At 32.6% G+C, this 20,319-nt stretch overlaps 1 protein-coding gene across 2 annotated transcripts; it reads right to left on the bottom strand.

The window, feature by feature from the left end:
- Window positions 1-510: 510 nt before the first annotated feature.
- Window positions 511-3,498, bottom strand: LOC137823823 (DNA repair REX1-B protein). 2 transcript variants are annotated; one of them, XM_068629108.2, is made up of 4 exons: window positions 2,978-3,498; window positions 2,093-2,186; window positions 1,879-1,983; window positions 511-961 (listed from the first exon to the last, which is right to left on the bottom strand). In XM_068629108.2, the coding sequence occupies exons 1-4, from the start codon at window positions 3,145-3,147 to the stop codon at window positions 689-691; spliced, it is 642 nt and encodes a 213-aa protein (XP_068485209.1). In that variant the 5' UTR covers window positions 3,148-3,498; the 3' UTR covers window positions 511-688. The 2 variants fall into 2 exon arrangements, with proteins under 2 accessions (XP_068485209.1, XP_090149886.1); XM_090293760.1 differs by having other exon boundaries at window positions 1,879-1,988; window positions 2,978-3,243.
- Window positions 3,499-20,319: the final 16,821 nt, after the last annotated feature.

Here is a 20,319-nt window from a genome sequence, read left to right as displayed (position 1 = left end):
TATTTTTTTAACTTAATCATTCAATTATATCACATGATTCCATTACCTTCTAATTCTTTACAAAATTTGCTTATTTATATTTCTTTAAAATATATATTTTCAAAAAATTATTTATCTCATTTACTTCTCTAAATAACTAAATCTTATATACTTACTAAATATAATTATTTATTTATTTTCCTTAATATTTCCTTCAAACAATACTTTTCAATTAATTATTTTATAATTTTTCCCAAAAATTTTCTTTTCTTTTCTTTATATTTCTTTTCTTCTTATTTCCCAAAAATGCCAAAAAACGAATAACAAACCAGCTCACAATGTCAAAACCACATAAAATGTGATTTTCCCACACAAACTGAGTTAATTCGTCACAAAAAAGAATGTAAATATTTTTTTTCGTTCAGTCTTCCGTCGATATAAAACACATTGTACAAATTTGACTTTACAAATTAACAAACCTTAACCTCCGACACAAAGAAAAAACTCAGAAGTACCAAAATGCATTTTAACTTGTTGGCGACTGGACAAGATTCATGAGCTGCATTTCTTTTCAGGTGTATATACATTTCACGGACTGCAGGAGACATACAAATGTTCGTCTGAACCTATCCATTCACCCACAAATGAGCAAATGATTGATTGAATGTGAATAACAGTCACTAATATTTCGAAAATATTTCGAAAAGAATCACTCTGCATTATCAAGGGCAGCAATTTCATATCTAACTTCTTCTAGGTGTTCATTTATGGTCATCACAACATCCTGAACACCTCTAATAGATTCATTTAGAGCATTATCATACTCAGCATCTGCTTCTGCTTCTTCAGTTCCAGAAGCTTCAGTAATCTCCTGAACATTAACACACTCATGCTCTGTTGGTTTTGTAAATTTGCAGTTCTCATGGCTCACCAGACGTTCAGATGGGCGACCTGCTTTCTTTAACATCTGAATGGTGACAGTCTATAAAGTAAAGTCATCTGTCAGCAAAGACTTTTTTGTACAAGTCACAATTAACACCACCAACCAGAAAGAGGACAGACAAAATAAAATCATTCCATTCAACAAAATTATCCTTCTTTTACCTTGTAAACTAATACTAGGGCATGTATCTGCTCAGAAAGTAATTTTACGTGACTAAATACAACCATATTTTTAAACCCACGTGATTACATCACTTGAAAATTTTATGACATTTTTAAGAACTCGCGAATGTATTTTAATCTTCATTACTCATGATAAGATTTAGTGGTCAGTGTATTCCTCTTTGAAAAATTGCAGTTCAAGTACATGGAACAATTCTAAAATCACAAGCAGGTTACTACACAATAAAATATGCCTGAAGTGCTGCTGTCTCAATTTGAATCATGACAGGTTTCAGTTATTAAGTAGGAGAAAAACCTAGTCCAACCAAGAGTATTACTGAGAGCAAAAACTTCGTCCCAACAGAGGTAGTTTGAAGCTTACACTGGTTATGGATGTCCCAAGAAAGAAAAAAATAGAAATAATATTAGGTTTAGGTGTGTATACCTGGAAGAAACGCTCTAACAACATAAATTTAATATATAACTACTTATAGTGAATTAAGCAGGATTTCTACACTTACAAACCTAAATGAAACACTTCAACAAATTAAAACAGTATAACAACAGCTGGATATCAATGGACAAAGTATGCTTAGTTGATATCCAGATAGCACAGAACAAATTAAATCCAAAACATCTTTGGTAACATGCTTTAGTCTGATAATCAATTTCCAGAAAGATAGAAGGTAAAGCAAAGTACAAGATAGATTTTTTAAAACAATAAAAACAATTACAAAACTGAATTTTATTTCAATAAAGGAACTATTCTATTCATAAAATGAACCAGTTACATACCAGAAGCAGATTCTGCTTTTCTTGATCTTGAACAGCTCTAAGGAGCTGTGCTAGATCTTCTCGGCAGTAATCAGAGCTCCTAAACAATCCCTCCATTTCAAGGACCTATGCTAAATCAGAAAAAAGAAAAGAGTTGAACAAATGCAGTAAAATTAAACAAAACCCCATTTTTTGTTAAGTTAAGAAACAAATAATGTTTGGATCGTGGTCATACTTTTTTCGAGCAATCATTAAACTCTATTGTCATTTCACTGCAAAGCTGCTTATAAGCCAATTCCCCTCCATTAGCCATGTAGTCAGAAAACCCCCTGACAAGTTAGACATCCAACCAAAGTCTCAAATTCCAATGTAATTAAAGCTAGTAAACACTATAATGACAAACTCTAACTATTAAACTTGTCATGGAAAAGTAACATTGGCTAGCTTAGGGGTTTAATTTCTATAGAAAAATTACATTCTCAAATTATCAAAACTCATTATAGCGACGAAATTTAAAGCAGTTATTATAAAACTCAACAAACTTACCTCACATGTCAAACTTTAATAGGATAACTGCGTAAACCGCGGCATCTAAATTATATTCATAACTTTTAAAGTAATAGTTAACAAAGAGCAATCTTTCAATGCATGTTAATCTATGATTGGATGACAACGAATTATAATTCAGTAAAAGAAAAAATAAATTAAATGGAAAAAAAGATACCTAAGGGTTCATTTCCTTGTACTTCTATTTTCCTTTTTCATTTCTATTTCCACTTTTTAATCACAAAATTGTCACCTTAATATGATATATTTTCCCATTTTCAAAGATTTACAAGAATGTGAAAGAAACTTTTTCTTGTTTTGTTTTTTGTTCTCTGTACAAGTCTCTGAAAACAGGGAACAGTGAGAACAAGTGGCGGATGTGTAACTAAAAAGAGAAACTGAAAAAACGAAAATGAAAATAGAAAACAAATAACTATTTTTCCCTAAAGCTCAAATTATGAACCCTAAATATCAGTAACATTAACGGAGCCATGGGTTCAAATAACTGGCAGAAAAAACTGATTTGACACTTCATTTGACGGAATCCAAAAAGCTTTGTAAGAAATTTATTAACCTTTTGAGCTTGGAATATGCTTCAGCCCTGCGTTGCTGAATTGCAAGGAAATCGCGAAGCAGCAGAAGGACTTTGGGTGGATCAACCTCCATCGTCTCCTTTAACGAGACCTTCTTCTCGAAATCCAAATCTTCTTCCGACATCGCTCGCTGCGACGTTTCTTCACTCATCTCCTTTTCTTCAAGAAATGTAGCTACCCTTTTATACCACCACTGTCGTTTCTTTCTCTCGCTCACGCTCCCAATTTTCCCCCTTTGAAAACGACCACGTTTAGATTTCTTTTAGGAGAAGTTTTAAAACATAAATAATTTTTTGAAAAAGAATCCCTTATCAAAGTATAAAATCTCTTTTTTTTTATCAAACTCCAAATTAGAAAAAAATTAAATAATATTGAAAGATAGGAAGAAATGAGTCATAAGTACACAACAATAAATAACTAAATGCACCACAAATTAAAAAAAAAATACACCATATTAAAAGATAGAAAGAAATGAATCAATAAGTACACAAGAATAAATAAATAAATGCACCTGTTAACCATAGTATGTATAGATAATAAGATGAACAACAACTTAGAAGCAACAAATAAAAAACTAAAGATGCTTTGAGGAAAAAAAATTCAGCACAATGACAATGGCACAATATTTAGCACCATTACAAGATAGTTGTCATACTAAAGCAATTTCCACTTCCATCACACACTACAGCATTTTTTTATTTTTAAAAACATTAAAAAAAGATGGTTGCCTAAATATAGAAGAGGTTCAGTTGTAGAGATCTGGCTTAAAGACTATACACACATGTGTAATTTTTTAAGTCACTTTTTAAGTCACGAATATAAAAATGTTGATACTTTAAGTCATTGGTATAAATTCGTTGATATTTTAAGTCACGATTATATGTGTGACCTTATGATGGGTTAAAAAATCTGAATTAAAATATATACAATTTTGCGAACACATTTTTTTTTTACACTCTCGTGAAAAATGCATTTAATACACGGTGTTTCCCTCTCACTAAATATGCATTTTTCCTCTGTTCTCACTATACGTTCTTCCTCACCATCTTTCTCCGTGTGTCTCGCGTTCCTCACTTGTTAGGTTTGTTTGAATAAAAAAAATTTATTGTTTTTTTGATTTCGATACTTTGATTTTAGTATTTTGAATTGAATTTTTTCACGCGCTAGGACATTTTCTCCTTGGAAGCCAAATGGATCTGGAGTGTTTGGGATTTTGAATTGAGACTGGGATCACTTGGAGATGAGATAGCATTTGGAATTTCTTGATTTGATATATATGTGTTCAGGTATGTGTTCTACTTGTTCTGACACTGATTAGTTATGAGTTGAGTTGTTTTCATGGTGTACTTGTTAATTGTAATTGCTTTGGTGTGCTATTATCATCATCATCTTCCTTTGCCTACTCTTTTTCCGTAGCATGTTACTGGTGTGACAAATTCTTCTTGTTTTTTCACCACTTTTTCTTTAGGAGTCGCCATGTATCTCTGCTAGAAAAACATATAATAGAAAAAATAATGAAACCATTGTATAGATCAAATCACTATATTGAAAAGATATGGTCCCAAACTAGGGTAATGAGTCATGCAAGTTGGTTAAGCACATCAGAATGAAAGTTGAAGATACCCTGTTCCAAACATATTATGACCTCATTTAAAGACATTCTGGCTGACTTTCCTAAATATAGGCACTGTTTATCTTAGTTCTAAAATTAATCATCTAACATCATTATATAATCTACATACTGGTCATAATAGTTCATATAACAATGTCATTCTACATTATTTTTCTTTTAATTGTGTAACCATGAAAAGTACATATATGGATGAAGGTAGGTAAAATCAACCCTTCAAACATATGATCAAAGAAATACATGTTCCCGAACCAAAATAATTTTAACCAAGTATATAGGTATCAAAGGTACAAGGATTAAACTTCTCAATATTCATTATTTCTAATTAAGTAGACTTCAAAGTGCTTGTAACAGAAAATGCCATATTTGATTAAGACTAAATAGTAATATCTATAAGCTTAAGTAAGGCACACGTGATCTTTCCCTTCAATTATGGTAATTGTAAATGGATACCACCCTATTTTCATTGTAAACTCTTCCCACAATGAACATAGTTCTAAAGCTCTATCTTTCGCATCCTCATCATTGTATTTTTTTTTCTTCATAGCTTCAAGGAATGGTCTACTATCAAGCTCCCTTATTCTCTTCAAACCAACACTATCATGACAAGATACCTCTTTAAGGCCCTGCAACATATAAAATTTTGAGAAAGTTTAGAAAAAGTTAGAAAAATTCAAAACACAAAAGTACCAAATGTGTTTTGAAACCCAAACATTGTCATAGTTTAAACGTTGTTAACTAGTTTGCAATACACTTCAATATGGAAATGTAGGTGATTCAAGGTATGTTACTACATCAAATATATGGTATGTTGGAGGAGACATATTCACAGTTGATATACTACTTGAGTTTGTAATACTTTTGAAATATGAATTAATATGTTATCCATATAATATTAGAGCTTTTCTTTTTTGCTTTCAATTTCTTGTTTTTATTAATGTTTACATCTTGTTGTGTTTTTCATAATTTGCTTAGAGAGAAATTTGTGAAGTGTATTGGGATAGTATTTGGCTAGGAAAGTCTTGGTACTTTAGTGATCCTCAGTGGTCCACCTCCCTTCTCTGAGAAACTACCTAGTGCACTAAACTTAGCTTTTCTCTTTGGGAATTGTTTTTAACACAAGCTTTTATCATGTTTAAACATACTACTCACCTTAGTGAAAGTGACTTAAGTTCTACAAAAACCTTTTTAAAAGAAATGGCTCAAGATCTCCTGTCACTTTAGCTAAGGAAATTACAACATGAGAATCAAATTATTGAAGGGAAAAGAGAAAGAGATTTTCATCTTGTAATTTTAGAGGAGGAGTTAAGAATGATCAGAGAAAGAGTTGATTATATTGAAAAAACTTAAAAAAACTCAACCCTCTAGTTCTATGTTTAGTGATTCCCACTCTGAAGAAAGGAGTCTTAGAATGCATGACTATTATCAAACTACACCTAGAATAATTAGAAGAGAAAGCACTAGAATAGAAACCATAGTTGACTTACCACATTTCTATGGGAAGGAAAATGTTGAAATCTACTTAGATTGGGAAATGAAAGTATAACAACAATTTGCATGTCACCATGTTAGTGAGGAAAGAAAAGTACATGTGACAACCTTAAGCTTTCAGAATAATGCTATGTATTAGTGGACATCCCTAGAAAGAGATAGACGCCTTCATAAGTAACCTCCCATTACATATTAGAATGATCTTAGGGAGCCTTGAGGAGTCACCATATTCCTTCTTACTATAATAGGGAGTTAATGGACAAGCTCCAAAGACTCCAACAAAAGCATATGAGTGTAAAAGAATATAAGTAAAAAATGGAGATGTATATGATGAAAGCATCCATTAGATAGGAAAAAACTACCACCATATATAGGTTTTTAGGTGGTCTCAGTCTTGAGATAAGGGATAAAGTAGAACTTCTGCCCTAGAGGGATCTTAATGACTTGGTCCAACTTTGTATCAAAGTTGAACAACAAAATTTAAGAAAAGGATTAAGTCATAAGAAAGTTCTTACTCTAACTCTTATCCCAAGAAAAAGTATAAAAGAGAGTGTAAAAGGGAGGAGAGTTATCCTAAAGATCAAACCAAACTAGAAACTCCCAAAAGTATAGATAGGGAGAAGATGTGCAAACCCCACATACACACATTAGGTAAATTCAATGTTTTAAATGTCTTGGTAGAGGTCATGTAGCATCTCAATGTCCCAATAGAAAAACTATGATCTTAAGCGGCAAAGATGAATATAGTAGCCAAGAGGAAAAAACTAGTGATATTGTAGTGTCTGATAAAGAAAAGAGTGAGGGTGCATATCCTTGTGAGAAAGAATTATTGATGATTAAAAGAACCTTCAACAATCAACCTATTGTGAAACAAGAGTCATAGAGAGAACATCTTTCATACACTTGTTATCTCATTGTTGACAGTGGCTCTTGTTGCAATTGTTGTAGCATTAGGTTGGTTGAAAAACTTAACCTACCAGTTATTCCCCACCCCAAGCCTTATAAGTATAGTGGTTAAATGAAGAGAGGGATTTAACTGTAAATAAAGAGGTAAAAGTCAATCTTTTTGTGGGTATAATGACAACATTTTATATGATATAGTACCCATAGAAGCTTGTCATATCTTATTAGGAAGGTATTGGAAATTTGATAAGAAAATTATGCATAATGAACTTACTAACAAGATTACTTTTACCCATAATAATAAAAAGTTTGTACTTTTTTTCCTCTAACACCTTCACAAGTAGTGGAGGATCAAGTACACATGAAAATAAAAAGACTGAAGAAAAAAAAATCCTCGAAAATCAAAGGGTAGTTCTTAGGGATAATGCTGAGGCGTGGGAGAAGAGTGTCCCTTCCCACGAGGTCATTTAGATAGAAACAAATGTGATAAAAAAAATTAAGAAAATTATTCTATTTTAACAACCTCCAAGCCTTCTTCTTTGTAAATGAGCACTTACATGCACTACCACACTTTCAAAATCCAGTGTTTTACCTCCTGGAGTCAAAATTCTTTTAAAAAAATTGGTGATGTGTTCTCTAAGGAAGGCCCAATTGGATTTCCACCTTGTAGGGGCATGGAACATAAAATAGATTTAGTGCTTGGAGCTAGTCTACCAAATAGACCAACATACAAAACTAATTCAAAAGAAATTAAGTAGATAGAATCCTAAGTTCAGGAATTGTTGGAGAATGGTTGAGTGTAAAAAAGTCTATGTCATTGTGTTGTACCTGTTTTATTGGTGCCTAAGAAAGATGGAAAAATGGAGAATGTGTTGTGATTGTAGAGCCATCAATAATATCACCATCAAATACAAGCATCCAATTCCTAGACTTGAGGATATGTTTAATGAATTGCATGGGTCCACTATGTTTTCTAAAATTGATCTCAAAAGTAGTTATCATCAAATTAGAATTAAAGAGGGTGATGAGTGGAAAACTGCTTTTAAGACCAAATTTGATGGTTAGTAATGCCTTTTGGTCTTACAAATGCACCTAGCACATTCATGAGACTTATGAATCATGTCTTTAGGGATTGTATAGGTAAATATGTAGTAGTTTAATTTGATGATATTCTAGTTTTTAGTCATAGTCTAGAATCACATTTAGTTCATCTTAGGGAAGTTTTATTAGTTCTTAGGAATAATAATTTACTTGCTAATGTAAAGAAATGCACTTTTTGTGTTGATAGTGTAGTTTTTGTACGTTTTATAGTTAACAAAAATGGGGTACATGTTGACCCCGCAAAAATCAAAGTCGTCCAAAAGTGGCCAACACCATAGAATATAGGAGATGTTAGGATATTTCATGGTTTAGCAAGTTTTTATAGACGTTTTGTTCCCAACTTCTCAAGTCTAGCTTCACCTCTCAATGAATTGGTGAAGAAAGACATTCCATTATGTTGGAGTGAGAAACATGAGAAAGTCTTTTAATGGCTGAAAGCTCAACTCATCAATGCACTCATTCTAGTACTTCCAAACTTTTCAAAAACTTTTGACCTAGAGTGTGATGCATCGGGAGTACGCATAGGAGCAGTGTTATTGCAGGGTGGGCACCCAATTTCTTATTTTAGTGAAAAAATACATGGTGCAGCGCTCAATTACCCCCACCTATGATAAATAGTTATATGCACTTGAGAGGACCCTGCATACTAGGGAACACTAGTTGGTTTCAAAAGAATTTTTTATTCATAATAATCACTAAAGTATCTTAAGGGTCAGCGTAAATTGAACAAACGCCATGCAAAGTGAATGATGGAATTTCTAGAGCAATTTCCTCATGTTATCAAATACAAGGGAAATATAAACATTATGGTTGATGCTTTATCTCGGAGACATGCCTTATTTTCTAATTTGGAGCCCAAATTCTTGGATTTGAAAACATACCTGAGCTTTATGAGCATGATCAAGATTTTGCAGCCACCTTTGTTAATTGCAAACATAGGGCACAAGGAGATTTCTACATTTTTTTTAGGGGTATTTTTTTAGAGAAGGAAAATTGTGTATACCTCAAGGAACATATAGAAAATTCCTTGTCAAAAAGTCACAAGAAGAAGGTCTTATGAATCATTTTTGAGTTGATAAAACTCTAGATCTTTTAAAAGAAAATTTATTTTGACTCCATATGAGAAAAGATGTCCAAAGACAATGTCATAGATGTATTTTTTGTTTAAAAGCTAAGTCTAAGACAATGCCTCATGGACTTTATATTCCTCTACCTCTTGCATGTGCCCCATGGGAAGACATCATCATGCATTTTATTTTAGGGCTTTCTGAGACATCCATCTGTATGGTAGTGGATATATTTAGCAAGATGACACGTTTTATACTTTGCCATAAAGTGGATGATGCTAACAACATCTCTAAACTCTTCTTTAGAGAAGCGGTATGACTTCATGGACTACCTAACACTATAATTTTAAATAAAGATCCAAAATTTGTTAATCATTTATGGAAAACTCTCTGGGAAAGGCTAGGAACAAAACTAATTTTTCAACCTCTTTTCATCCTCAAACTGATGGACAAATAAAGGTATTCAATAGGTCTCTATCAACTACGCTAAGGTCAATCATGAAAGGAAATCACAAATTTTGGGATGAGTACCTTCCCCATATAGAGTTTGCATACAATAGAGTGGTCCATAAGACTACTAACATTTCTCCATTTGAAGTTGTAGATGATGAAAATCATCCGACCTCAAAACTTTCGGCTAAGACGATAGACAAAGATCGAGACTTATTGAAGAGATTGTAAAGTCTTTTTCTTATTTTTAGCCTTGTAAGTTTTGTAAAGAGTGGTGTAGGATTTATTTGGGCTTGTATTTGAGCCAGGTATAGGGCCTATTTTTTTTAGCCATGTATTGGGCCTAGTAGAATAGGATGTAAATAAGATAGAAAAACCTAGATAGAGTCACATTTGGGCTTCTTTTGGCCCAAAATAAAACCTAGACAATTTAGGGTTTTGGAAAGCATTCTAAGGAGGCATGGGTGGGACTTACATGGCAAGGGAAGTGTGAATGGCCAGCTGAACCAACACATGGAAAGCATGAGTGACACATAGTTGCACCTCATTTGATAGGATTCCTCTCCACTTACAAACCGTCACTTGTCTCACTATGAATGGAGAGGATTTGCTCCAATTATAGAGTGACATTTGTCAAGATTTAAGTGGAGAGTATAATCAGATTGTTGGCACCATTTTAGACTATAAATAAAGGTGCTTAGACATGTAATTTTCATATTTGAATTGATAATGAAATGCTGCCCAAATTGCTAGCTCATTTATCTTCAAATTTTCACTCTCAAGTTTGCACTTCTATTACTATTTTGCTTGAATCTTCTTAGAAGTTGGCCTCACCTCTTCTAAGCTTCTACTTCTTCTTTTCATTTCATCTTCTCCACACTTCAATTCAACCATTGATGTCACTTTCAAGTCCATTCTTTCGCAACATACAAAACTACAACAAAGAAAAAGCCAAAACAAGCTAGTTTTGCATCAGTATGTGTTAGAATGTATGGCCAAACAAGAGGGGGTGAATTTTTTCACAAGATTTCCGCAAAGATTGGAAGTAGAATGAAAAGTTTTGTAAAAGTAGTCAATAGATTTTCTGTTCAAATGGATAAAATTTCAGATTAACAATTCTTTATGAAAAATCAATTAGTTGTTTTATCGAAACAACTAATTGTTTATACCAGAAAACAAAGAGCGGAATATAAAGTAGTGTATAAGATCGGGGAAATAGAGATTCACACATAGATTTATACTGGTTTACTCTTAACCAAGAATGTTAATCTTGAACCCCTCAAGAACACACAACACTCCTTAGCAACGCCATAGTTTCCAGAAACCCTTTCAGAAACTGACTTACACACAATTATAGTATTCAAAGAAGGAATTAGAATACACCTGGGTTTTACAAAGAAGTAGTAAAAATGAATAGAAAATCCAGTTCCCATTTCACACACAAGCAATGATCCAAAAGCTCTCAATATTCTCTTGAAAATGTTTTTAATAAACCCTCTTTCTTGTTCATTTCAAATGATCATAAAACAGTTTTTATATGGACTCAAAAAAGGATTAAAACTATTAGATCATTAATCAAAAGCAGTTAGAAATATTTAAAAATATTTTGGAATTCATAATAGAATTTTGTTAGAAAAACAACTAATTGATTTGAAAAACAACTAATTGAGTGAAAAATAACTTATTGATTTATTTTTGTATTAAGGATTTCACATAAAATAGTCAGTTCTTATATTGAAATAATCGATTTTTTTTGCCTTACATAAAAGACAAAAGAGAGCATAGTTTTTTCAAAACCTTTAAAAAACACTAAGTGTCAATCAATTAGTTGTTTTGACAAATCAACTGGATAAAAAACTTGTTGAAGTCACAAGACCTTGAACGACAGTTTTTTCAACTAATTGAAAGCTCGAAACAACTGACTAAAATTCATACAACTTTTAGAAAACACTTCTTTCAAAAAAGATAAAGAATCAAGTGAGCTTGGATTAATACTATATGTGAGTTGACAACTCAAAATCTATTAAATGACACACATAAACACAGCAACAGATTCTTCAAGTCTTCAAAGCAGATTTGAGAGCATCAAAGAACCTTATTCAACAGTATATTATTTTAATCCCCATACTCCATTATATTTGTTACCTTTGCCTATCCACGTGAATTTGAGCATAAGGAAAGGGTAACAAAAGCTTATTTTCATTAAGAAATTGCATGAGAATTAGAATTCAGATACAGAAGAAAACTGAGAAATACATTAGACATAATAATAAGGGGAAGATGGAGTTATTTTTTAATCAGTTAGATTGGATTTGGGTTCACCTAAGAAAAGATAGATCTCCTGCTCAGAGGAAGTCTAAACTTAGTCTTCAAGGAGATGGTCCTTTTTAAATCATCAAAAGAATAAATAATAATGCACATAAGTTAGATATGTCTTAGGAATATGGAGTACATGCTACTTTCAATGTTATTGATCTAACACCTTTTACAGGTAGCACAAATGATGAGGCATAAACTATTGATTTGAGCACAAAGTCTTTTCAAAAGGGAGTGGATGATGGTAGAGCCCTCAACAAAGGACCAACCACTAGGGCAATGGCCAGAAGAATCCAAGAAGAGTGGGACTCAGCTACTCTAAGAAGAGACATTCTATTATACATGTTTGAAGGAGCCCTAACCCAGTGGTATAACCTAGAATAAGATTTAAATCTTCTTGCTTAAAAGTAGTATAGAATTTTGGCTTGTATTTTGGCCTTGAGTAAATTAGGGTTAGGTTTAAGCTTCTAAAACCTACTTAGGGTATAATTGGGCTTAATTACAGCCCACATTAAACCCTACACAAATCATTATACCTAATTTAGTCACATTGTTCACACACACTCACACTTACCTTGTGACTTAGAATAGGTGCCAACTTTGTATGGTTTGGAATTCTAATTTCCCACTCTTTTCTTTGTATCATTGGTCGACTACTTCTACTATAAATGGAGGTGCTTGGCTATGGGAAATTCAAATAAAAAAATACATAAAGTTATGCTGCCAATATTGCTAGCAAATCTCTTCTTGTCTTCTCTCTCTAAGGTAGACCCCTTCTTGATCTCTCTTTCTCTAAATTCTTCAAGTGATTAGGCCTAACATATCACTCTCCACACTCTTCACGCCACTCCTAGGAGCAAATATCTCTTTCCAGCTTTTATTTGACCTCCATTCTTTAATGCTTCCACCAATCACTCCATCAAGCCAAGAACCAAGCCAATCCATGGAGGTTTCAAGCTATCAAAACATCTCATATGCCGCTTTCACATAGATAAGAACGTGAAAGCAAAGTGCAAAATGTTAGTGCATCCAAAAGAGACATGGGATAAAGTGATGGAAGCTTGGGGATGTATTGTTGATTGTGATCATGTAGATGCATTTGAACATCGTGTCCACGCATTTGAAGTTATTTGTTCTCCATGACCTATATTTGTTGAATATGTGTGTAATACATGATTAATTTCACACAATGAAAAAATTGTTAAGGCATGGACGAATAGGGTGATGCACTCAGAAAACACAACAAGTAACAAGTATGAACATCTTAACCCTATATTGTATAGTATTTCATTGGAAACTATCTACTAATATTTTTTTCCTTTGTAGGGTTGAATCCTCACATTGAATTCTAAAGAGGGTGCTTCAAACCTCAATGGGAGACTTATGTTATTATTGGGATACCATGAAAAAAATGATTACTTCGAAGCATACTACAATTAAAGCTTCATTTGAGCAGATCCTTCTTGTAATTGGTAATTTCTTTAATGTCACATCAAACAAAAAGTTGGTTGGGTTTGTATCAAAGTATGCTTTCTAACATATTACTGAAGAGAATGATAGAGTGAAATATGTTGGATTAGATAAAGGTCATTGTGGATGTACCCCTAGATCAACTCATGGACATATGTGTGCTTCTGAATTGGTTTCCTTTGGTGTTGGTAGCATACCACTACAATAAGTACATTTCATATGGACATGATTAAGCTTTGATGATATTTCAGTAGATGATTGTTCAATAGAGCTATCTATCCAAAATGAGTTTGAGGTGATCATGAAACTCTTTAAAGAGGTAGACATTATTGGTAAGGTTAACATCAAATAAGTTGCACGAAATTGCATATCTATATGTGATGTCTTGTGTGAACCACTTGATATGGTCAAAACTAAAGGTGCACAAAAGGGTTAGGCTACAAAATTTGCTAGATCAACTAAGAGAATCCCTTCTTATTTTGAGAATGTTGATGCATTACATTCACAAATTGATAGTTCTTCTACTATGAAATCTAGCAATGGATTGATTAAAGACATTACTAAAACCAAAGAAGTCCCTTTGATAGCTCAATTTCCAGTAGGGTTACATCCATACATTACTAATGTTGTTGATGTTAAGGCTGATGGGCACTATGGTTATTGCACTCTTGGGTTGTTGTCTGCATGAACTTGGTTAAAGAAATAAGTTAGTGGCGACAAGAATATACTGATTTGTTTGGAGGGATGTACGATAGGAATATTTGAAGAACTCACTTCTTGTTGACCACATGTCAATGATATCATGTATTGACTACATCTAAAATTGTTTATATACATGTTCAAATTTCATACTAATCATGTTGTTTTTGTATATATGGGTACAAATAAGTGGATGATAATTCCTGATATGGGATATGTAATTGCAAATCAATATAATGTCATTGTTGTGTGTTTATCTCAGATGAAATCAACAACCATTTTCTCTTTAATGAACAAACCACGTCTTAATTTAGGAACCATCGAATTGTTGCAATTGGACACATTAATGGTGTTCTCGTCAGTTGACTCTGGTGAAGAGCTCTGCTTCTAACCTGTCTCCTATAGTCTTTTCTACGTCTTTTTATTGCATTGGAACATAGCTTCGTTAAAACAGAGGGGCCTCTACCTTGACTACATCTAAAATTGTTTATATACATGTTCAATTTTCATACTAATCATGTTGTTTTTGTACATATGGGTACAAATAAGTGGATGATCATTCCTGATATGGGATATGTAATTGCAAATCGATATAATGTCATTGTTGTGTGTTTATCTCATATTCAATCAACAACCATTTTCTCTTTAATGAACAAACCACGTCTTGATTTTAGGAACCATCGAATTGTTGCAATTGGACACATTAATGGTGTTCTTGCCAGTTGACTTTCTCGTCAGTTAACTTTGGTGAAGAGCTCCGCTTCTAACTTGTCTCCTCTAGATTGTTTTTTGCGTCTTTTGATTGCACTGGAACGTAGCTCCGTTAAAACAAAGGGGGTTCTACCTGTTGATCACACTCCGACGATCAAGTCAATGAGAGCATACAAAACAAAAGAAGTATCCAATTTCAGTCTAGTATTAAAAAACATTGTCCCTTTACCGAGGGACTTTAGCCCCTTTTATAACTACTCTTGTAACAGCTTTCTCTCATGAGAATCTTATCTCTACTAAAAGCATAAATAATAACATAAAAACTATTTGCTAACAGGACACCACTTATCTTCAGGTGCTAACAGCAAGGAAATATTTTGTTTACGTGTGCACCCTTACTCACGGTGCTTCTCTTATTTAACAATTTTATCTTTTCAATATGCATGTATTTACGTAGCTTAACAACCACCTATGCAAACACGCACACTTAGGTTAAAGTATATTCTACTAATAACTTTATATTAATATATGACAAAAGATTATTTTAATTATTCTTTAACGGGCTTACCAATATAGCTGGACCAAACTCATGACCCACCCTTGGGACTCAAGAACCGAGCTGACCTACCCACGCCCATGCACCGAGCTACGAGCACTCTATCCAATACAAATGGCAATCATTTTATCCAGGTAAACTTCAGCTCGTTCAAAAATTATTTTTTATTGTTATGTAACTTATATTTTGTTGCTTTGATGAATTTTCAGATAAAATTACAATAAGGTTGTCTAATTCCACCAAAAAATATGTTGTGGTTTACATATTGTTACCCAACCGTCCATGATTGATCATCATATTACACTAGTCGGATGCAAGTTTTTACGCAAATAATGTCCATTAGAGGAATTTTGAAAAAATTACAGAAAACAAATTTGGGAAACACAAAAAATTACCTTCTTCTTCAGCGAAACGCGACTGAAAAGCTCCAACGCTACAGGGATCCCAACGATCACCAAGACGACTATCGTCGCTCCAAGAAATACACTTGTCACCGCTCAAGACTCACTCTACATTCAACCCTAAGTAGTAAAGAAGAAAAACAAATTGGGAAATTTATTCTAACACTAAAGATATTTTTTTATCATTCATAGTATTAATAGGGTGTAGAACCAACACTCAAAATATGGAGATGTAGGATGTGCCCATTTTTTATTATTTGCAACCTGCTTTTCTAATATGATTGCTTCTTCCTAGACCTCCATAGGTTCTTCTGCCACCCCATATAAAACGTGAAAATACCTTTTTATCCTTCTTATGTCAATCCCATAGAGTAGCTTTCGGATTATGTAATCCGAACACACATTTGAAAAAAGACTTCAGGATTATGTAATCCAAAATATTATAGAGGGATATATTTTGAAATACGAAAATTTATGGAGGTAAAAAAAGAACATATGGAGGTGCAGGAAAAAACAGTCTTCTAATATACACAACATGTTTGGCAACTTCTTCCTGCACCTCTACAAATTTCTTCCTGCACCCTCTCATTTTCAGAGAAGACTATTTTGCCCCCTTTAGAAAATGACTTTCGGATTATTCTTTTCGAAATATTTCTGGAACATCTTTTCTGGAACATATTTTATGAATTCTGGATTTAAAAATCTGGAAATAAAAAAAAAATGTGTTCTGGAATGATTTTTTTGTCTTCTGGATTTTCTATTCCAGAAAAATGTAAAGTAATCTCGGTATTTTTGAAGAATGTAGGGGTGCAGGAAGAAAAATGTAGAGGTGCAGGAAGAAATTGCCAACATGTTTTTATTGAAAAGCCTGAAATTATTCGGTTGGCCCAACAGTTTTCCTATTCACCACTTGTTCTTTATATTCTTAATCCCAGTCGTTAAAAAAATCTGGGCCCACTCATTCGGCCCAATATTTTGACTATTTTTGAAGAATGTAGGGGTGCAGGAAGAAAAATGTAGAGGTGCAGGAAGAAATTGCCAACATGTTTTTATTGAAAAGCCTGAAATTATTCGGTTGGCCCAACAGTTTTCCTATTCACCACTTGTTCTTTATATTCTTAATCCCAGTCGTTAAAAAAATCTGGGCCCACTCATTCGGCCCAATATTTTGACTATTAACAACCCGCTTTTTATATAGGCTTCTTTTTCCTGCACTCCTATGTTTTTCTTCCTGCACCCCCACCATTATTTGAAAAAGGACACCATGCTTATCGAAAATCGGGATCTGAGAGTGTGCTATGGTTTCATCAATCCGAAACTGAATCATTTTTTTTTTCTGGATGAGGAGGTGTTTTGGAAGCAAATTTTGCATAAATTATTTATTTCTGGATTGCTGAATCCGGAAGCCTAATTATGTTATGAATTGGTGGATCCATAATTTTTTTTTAAAATTATGAATTTCCGAATCTGGAATGCATATTTCTGTTATGGATTGGTGGATTTAGAATACATTTTTTGAATGATGGATTTTTTAATGTGAAATGCATATTATGAATTACGGATTGGTGGATCTGAAATTTTACCAGAAGTGTCAATCCGAAATTTTTCTGGATTTCATAATCCTGAACGCAAAAAAAAAAAATACAGTTCAAGTGTATTTTAGGATTTTTAAAAAATAACAGGGAGAGTTTATTCTTTGCATAACATTGTGGGGGTGCAAGAAGAAGTTTCCTTTTATATATAGACTATTTTTGAAAACTCTCAGCCCATTTGAGTGGCCCAATATCTCTATTTGGCACTCTCTGAATTATTTATGGACTTCTATTTTTTTTATTTATTTAAGATTTAGCTTTCTATTATTTGCCATGCGTTTTTTCATATAAAATCAACAACTTTTTGTTTGTGTAAAAATTATATGTATGAAATGTGTACACCAAAATGAAGAATTTATATTATATATTGTTATAAATTAATAATAAAAATTATCTTTATTATTATTTTTTTAAAACAAATCTTTATCATTTTAGCCTTTATTTTTTAACTCAAAATAAAAATTAATTCACAATAAAATTATAAAAATTGATAAAAATAATTTGTTCTTATAATTTGTTTCTTTATGGATAAAATTTTATAATTTTGACAATATTTTTATTTTAACAAATGTTATAATAGTTATTTTTTTTTAACTTTGTTAAAATCGATAAAAAAAAAGTAGACATATAAAATTAATGATAATTACTTATTTGTTATTTAGTCTATATTTGACGTACAATCTTGGTTAGCTTTTAGTTTTTACTATATTAAAGGAGATGTTTATAAAATTACTTTTAATTTTAACTTTTTAACTAATGTGAGACTTTTTTTAATATATAAAATGTTTATTAAATTTATTTTTCACTCTTTTGTTTTTATATATACAATACAAGGCATAGCATATATACTTTTTAATTCTTATAAATATAATTCTCTCCTTTTTAACCACTACAAAAATATTTGTCAGTTTTAAATTTCTAGTATTTTCTAACTTTTATTTTTTAGATTTTATGATAAATCAGGTTTAGTTTAATACTAAATAAAAAATACTAATTAACGTGATTAACATATTAAAAATATTTTAAATTAAAGTAGTTATATTATTTATATGTGATTTAATTTAGTAATGTATTCTTTTTTTTTTTTTATAAAGTTTTCGTGTTAGACATCACTGTGCAACTTGACATCTCAGCTAAGCTGACACCTCAAGAAACAACAATCATCTGTCATCACATGAAAAAAAAATATTATTAAAAAAAAGAAAAAAGAAAGAAAATACAAAAATATGGGGGGACTAGACCAAAATCCATATGTTAACACAAACGATACATAGGTAGATTATACCTATTCATAAAGAATTCTAAGAACATACTAGTTGGGAATCTATTATACCAATGAAGAGATTCTCTATGAATAAATCCTAAATTAGCCAACTTATCAGCACACACATTCCCTTCACGAAAAATATGAGTTACCCTAAACCTGATTGTCCCACAAAAATTAAGACAAGTATTTCATCGATTCTGAAGCATACACGGGACATTAGTCCTAGCAGTAAACGCAACACAAACCAAGGCAGAATCACATTCAAGCCAGACATTAGTGAGTCCCATTTTTTTAGCTTCCTCCATAGCATGTATAACTCCATAAAACTCAGCAACCAAAGCAGTTTGAACTTCAAGAAACGCTGAAAAAGCACCAATAAATTCTCCCATACTCCCACGAAAAATACCTCCACAAGTAGCAAGACCAGGATACCCAGGATACCCCCTAGCAGCCCCATCAGTATTAATTTTGACCCAGCCTGGTGAAGGAAATTCCCATCTAATAGGAAGAGGACGAAGAACTTTACCACTACGAGTCTTAATACCGAAAAACTTAATCACGTTGAAGTCCAACATATCATTCTTCATTGAAGCTTTAGACGAATTTCCCACTAGACAAGTTAAATTTTTAATTATCGAAATAGCCTTAGGAACCCCAATCTTATCCTGAAATCTAGCATAATTCCTCATACGTCATATCATCCATATAGAAAAGGTTATCACCGCAAGCTTAATCAATTTAACCAAAGGACTACCATCACTCTTAATAAAAGAAAGTAGATCATCCTTATTAGAGAAATGAGAAGTAAGAAAAATTTGTCGTACCCAACTCCAAATATGCAATGCGTTAGAACATTCAAAAAATAGATGTTGAATAGATTCCTCTTGCTTTTCACAAAGCAAACACATAGAACATATATGCAAACCTTTATTCTGAATATGTTGATCTGTAGGAAGTCGCCCATGAAAATTTTTCCAGAGTACTAGAGTTTTGGAAGGCGGAATAGATGAAGACCAAATGAATTTACCCCAACCACCTGGAACTCCTAGTTCTAAGAAAAAAGTCCTAGCCGATTTAAGAGTGAAACGACCAGACTCTTTTAGAATCCAATTAGGAATATCCTGTTCCTCTCTAATCATGATATGATTAAAAAAAAAGAGGCATCTGCTGTAAAGAGAAGGGAATATTCCAATCACAACCTATCCAAAATTGAGAGACTGTATCCGGAATGCTAACACCATCAGATAACCCTGCAATATTTGCTAAAGAAGTAGTAGAGCACCATTTATCATTCTAGAAAATAATAAAAGAACCTGTACCAACAGTCCAATAAGTATAGTCAAGTATGGTAGAATAAAATTGCTTAATTCCAGGCCAGAGAGAGGAAGATCTATAAATCGTTCGAAATTCATATTTTGATTTAAGAACCCTGGCTTTCAAGAGTAAAGACCAAGGTTTGTCGCTATAAGCAAAGTTCCAAGCAAGCTTAAGAAGATATGCATTATTTTCATGATGAAGATTAATGATATTCAAGCCTCCATCCTCAAGAGGTGAACAAATTTTCCCCCAATTAACAGTAGCAATACCTTTTTTCAGAATATCACCAGTCCAAATAAAATTCCGACACCACTGCTCAACTTGCTTAATAAGTGAAACAGGCCACTTATAC

This window comes from Phaseolus vulgaris, chromosome 8 (assembly GCF_051622355.1).
Source record: "Phaseolus vulgaris cultivar YP4 chromosome 8, ASM5162235v1, whole genome shotgun sequence".
Taxonomy (NCBI): Eukaryota; Viridiplantae; Streptophyta; class Magnoliopsida; order Fabales; family Fabaceae; genus Phaseolus; species Phaseolus vulgaris.
Note: the sequence above shows the minus strand (reverse complement) of the source record. Positions and strands in the feature narration are given on the sequence as shown.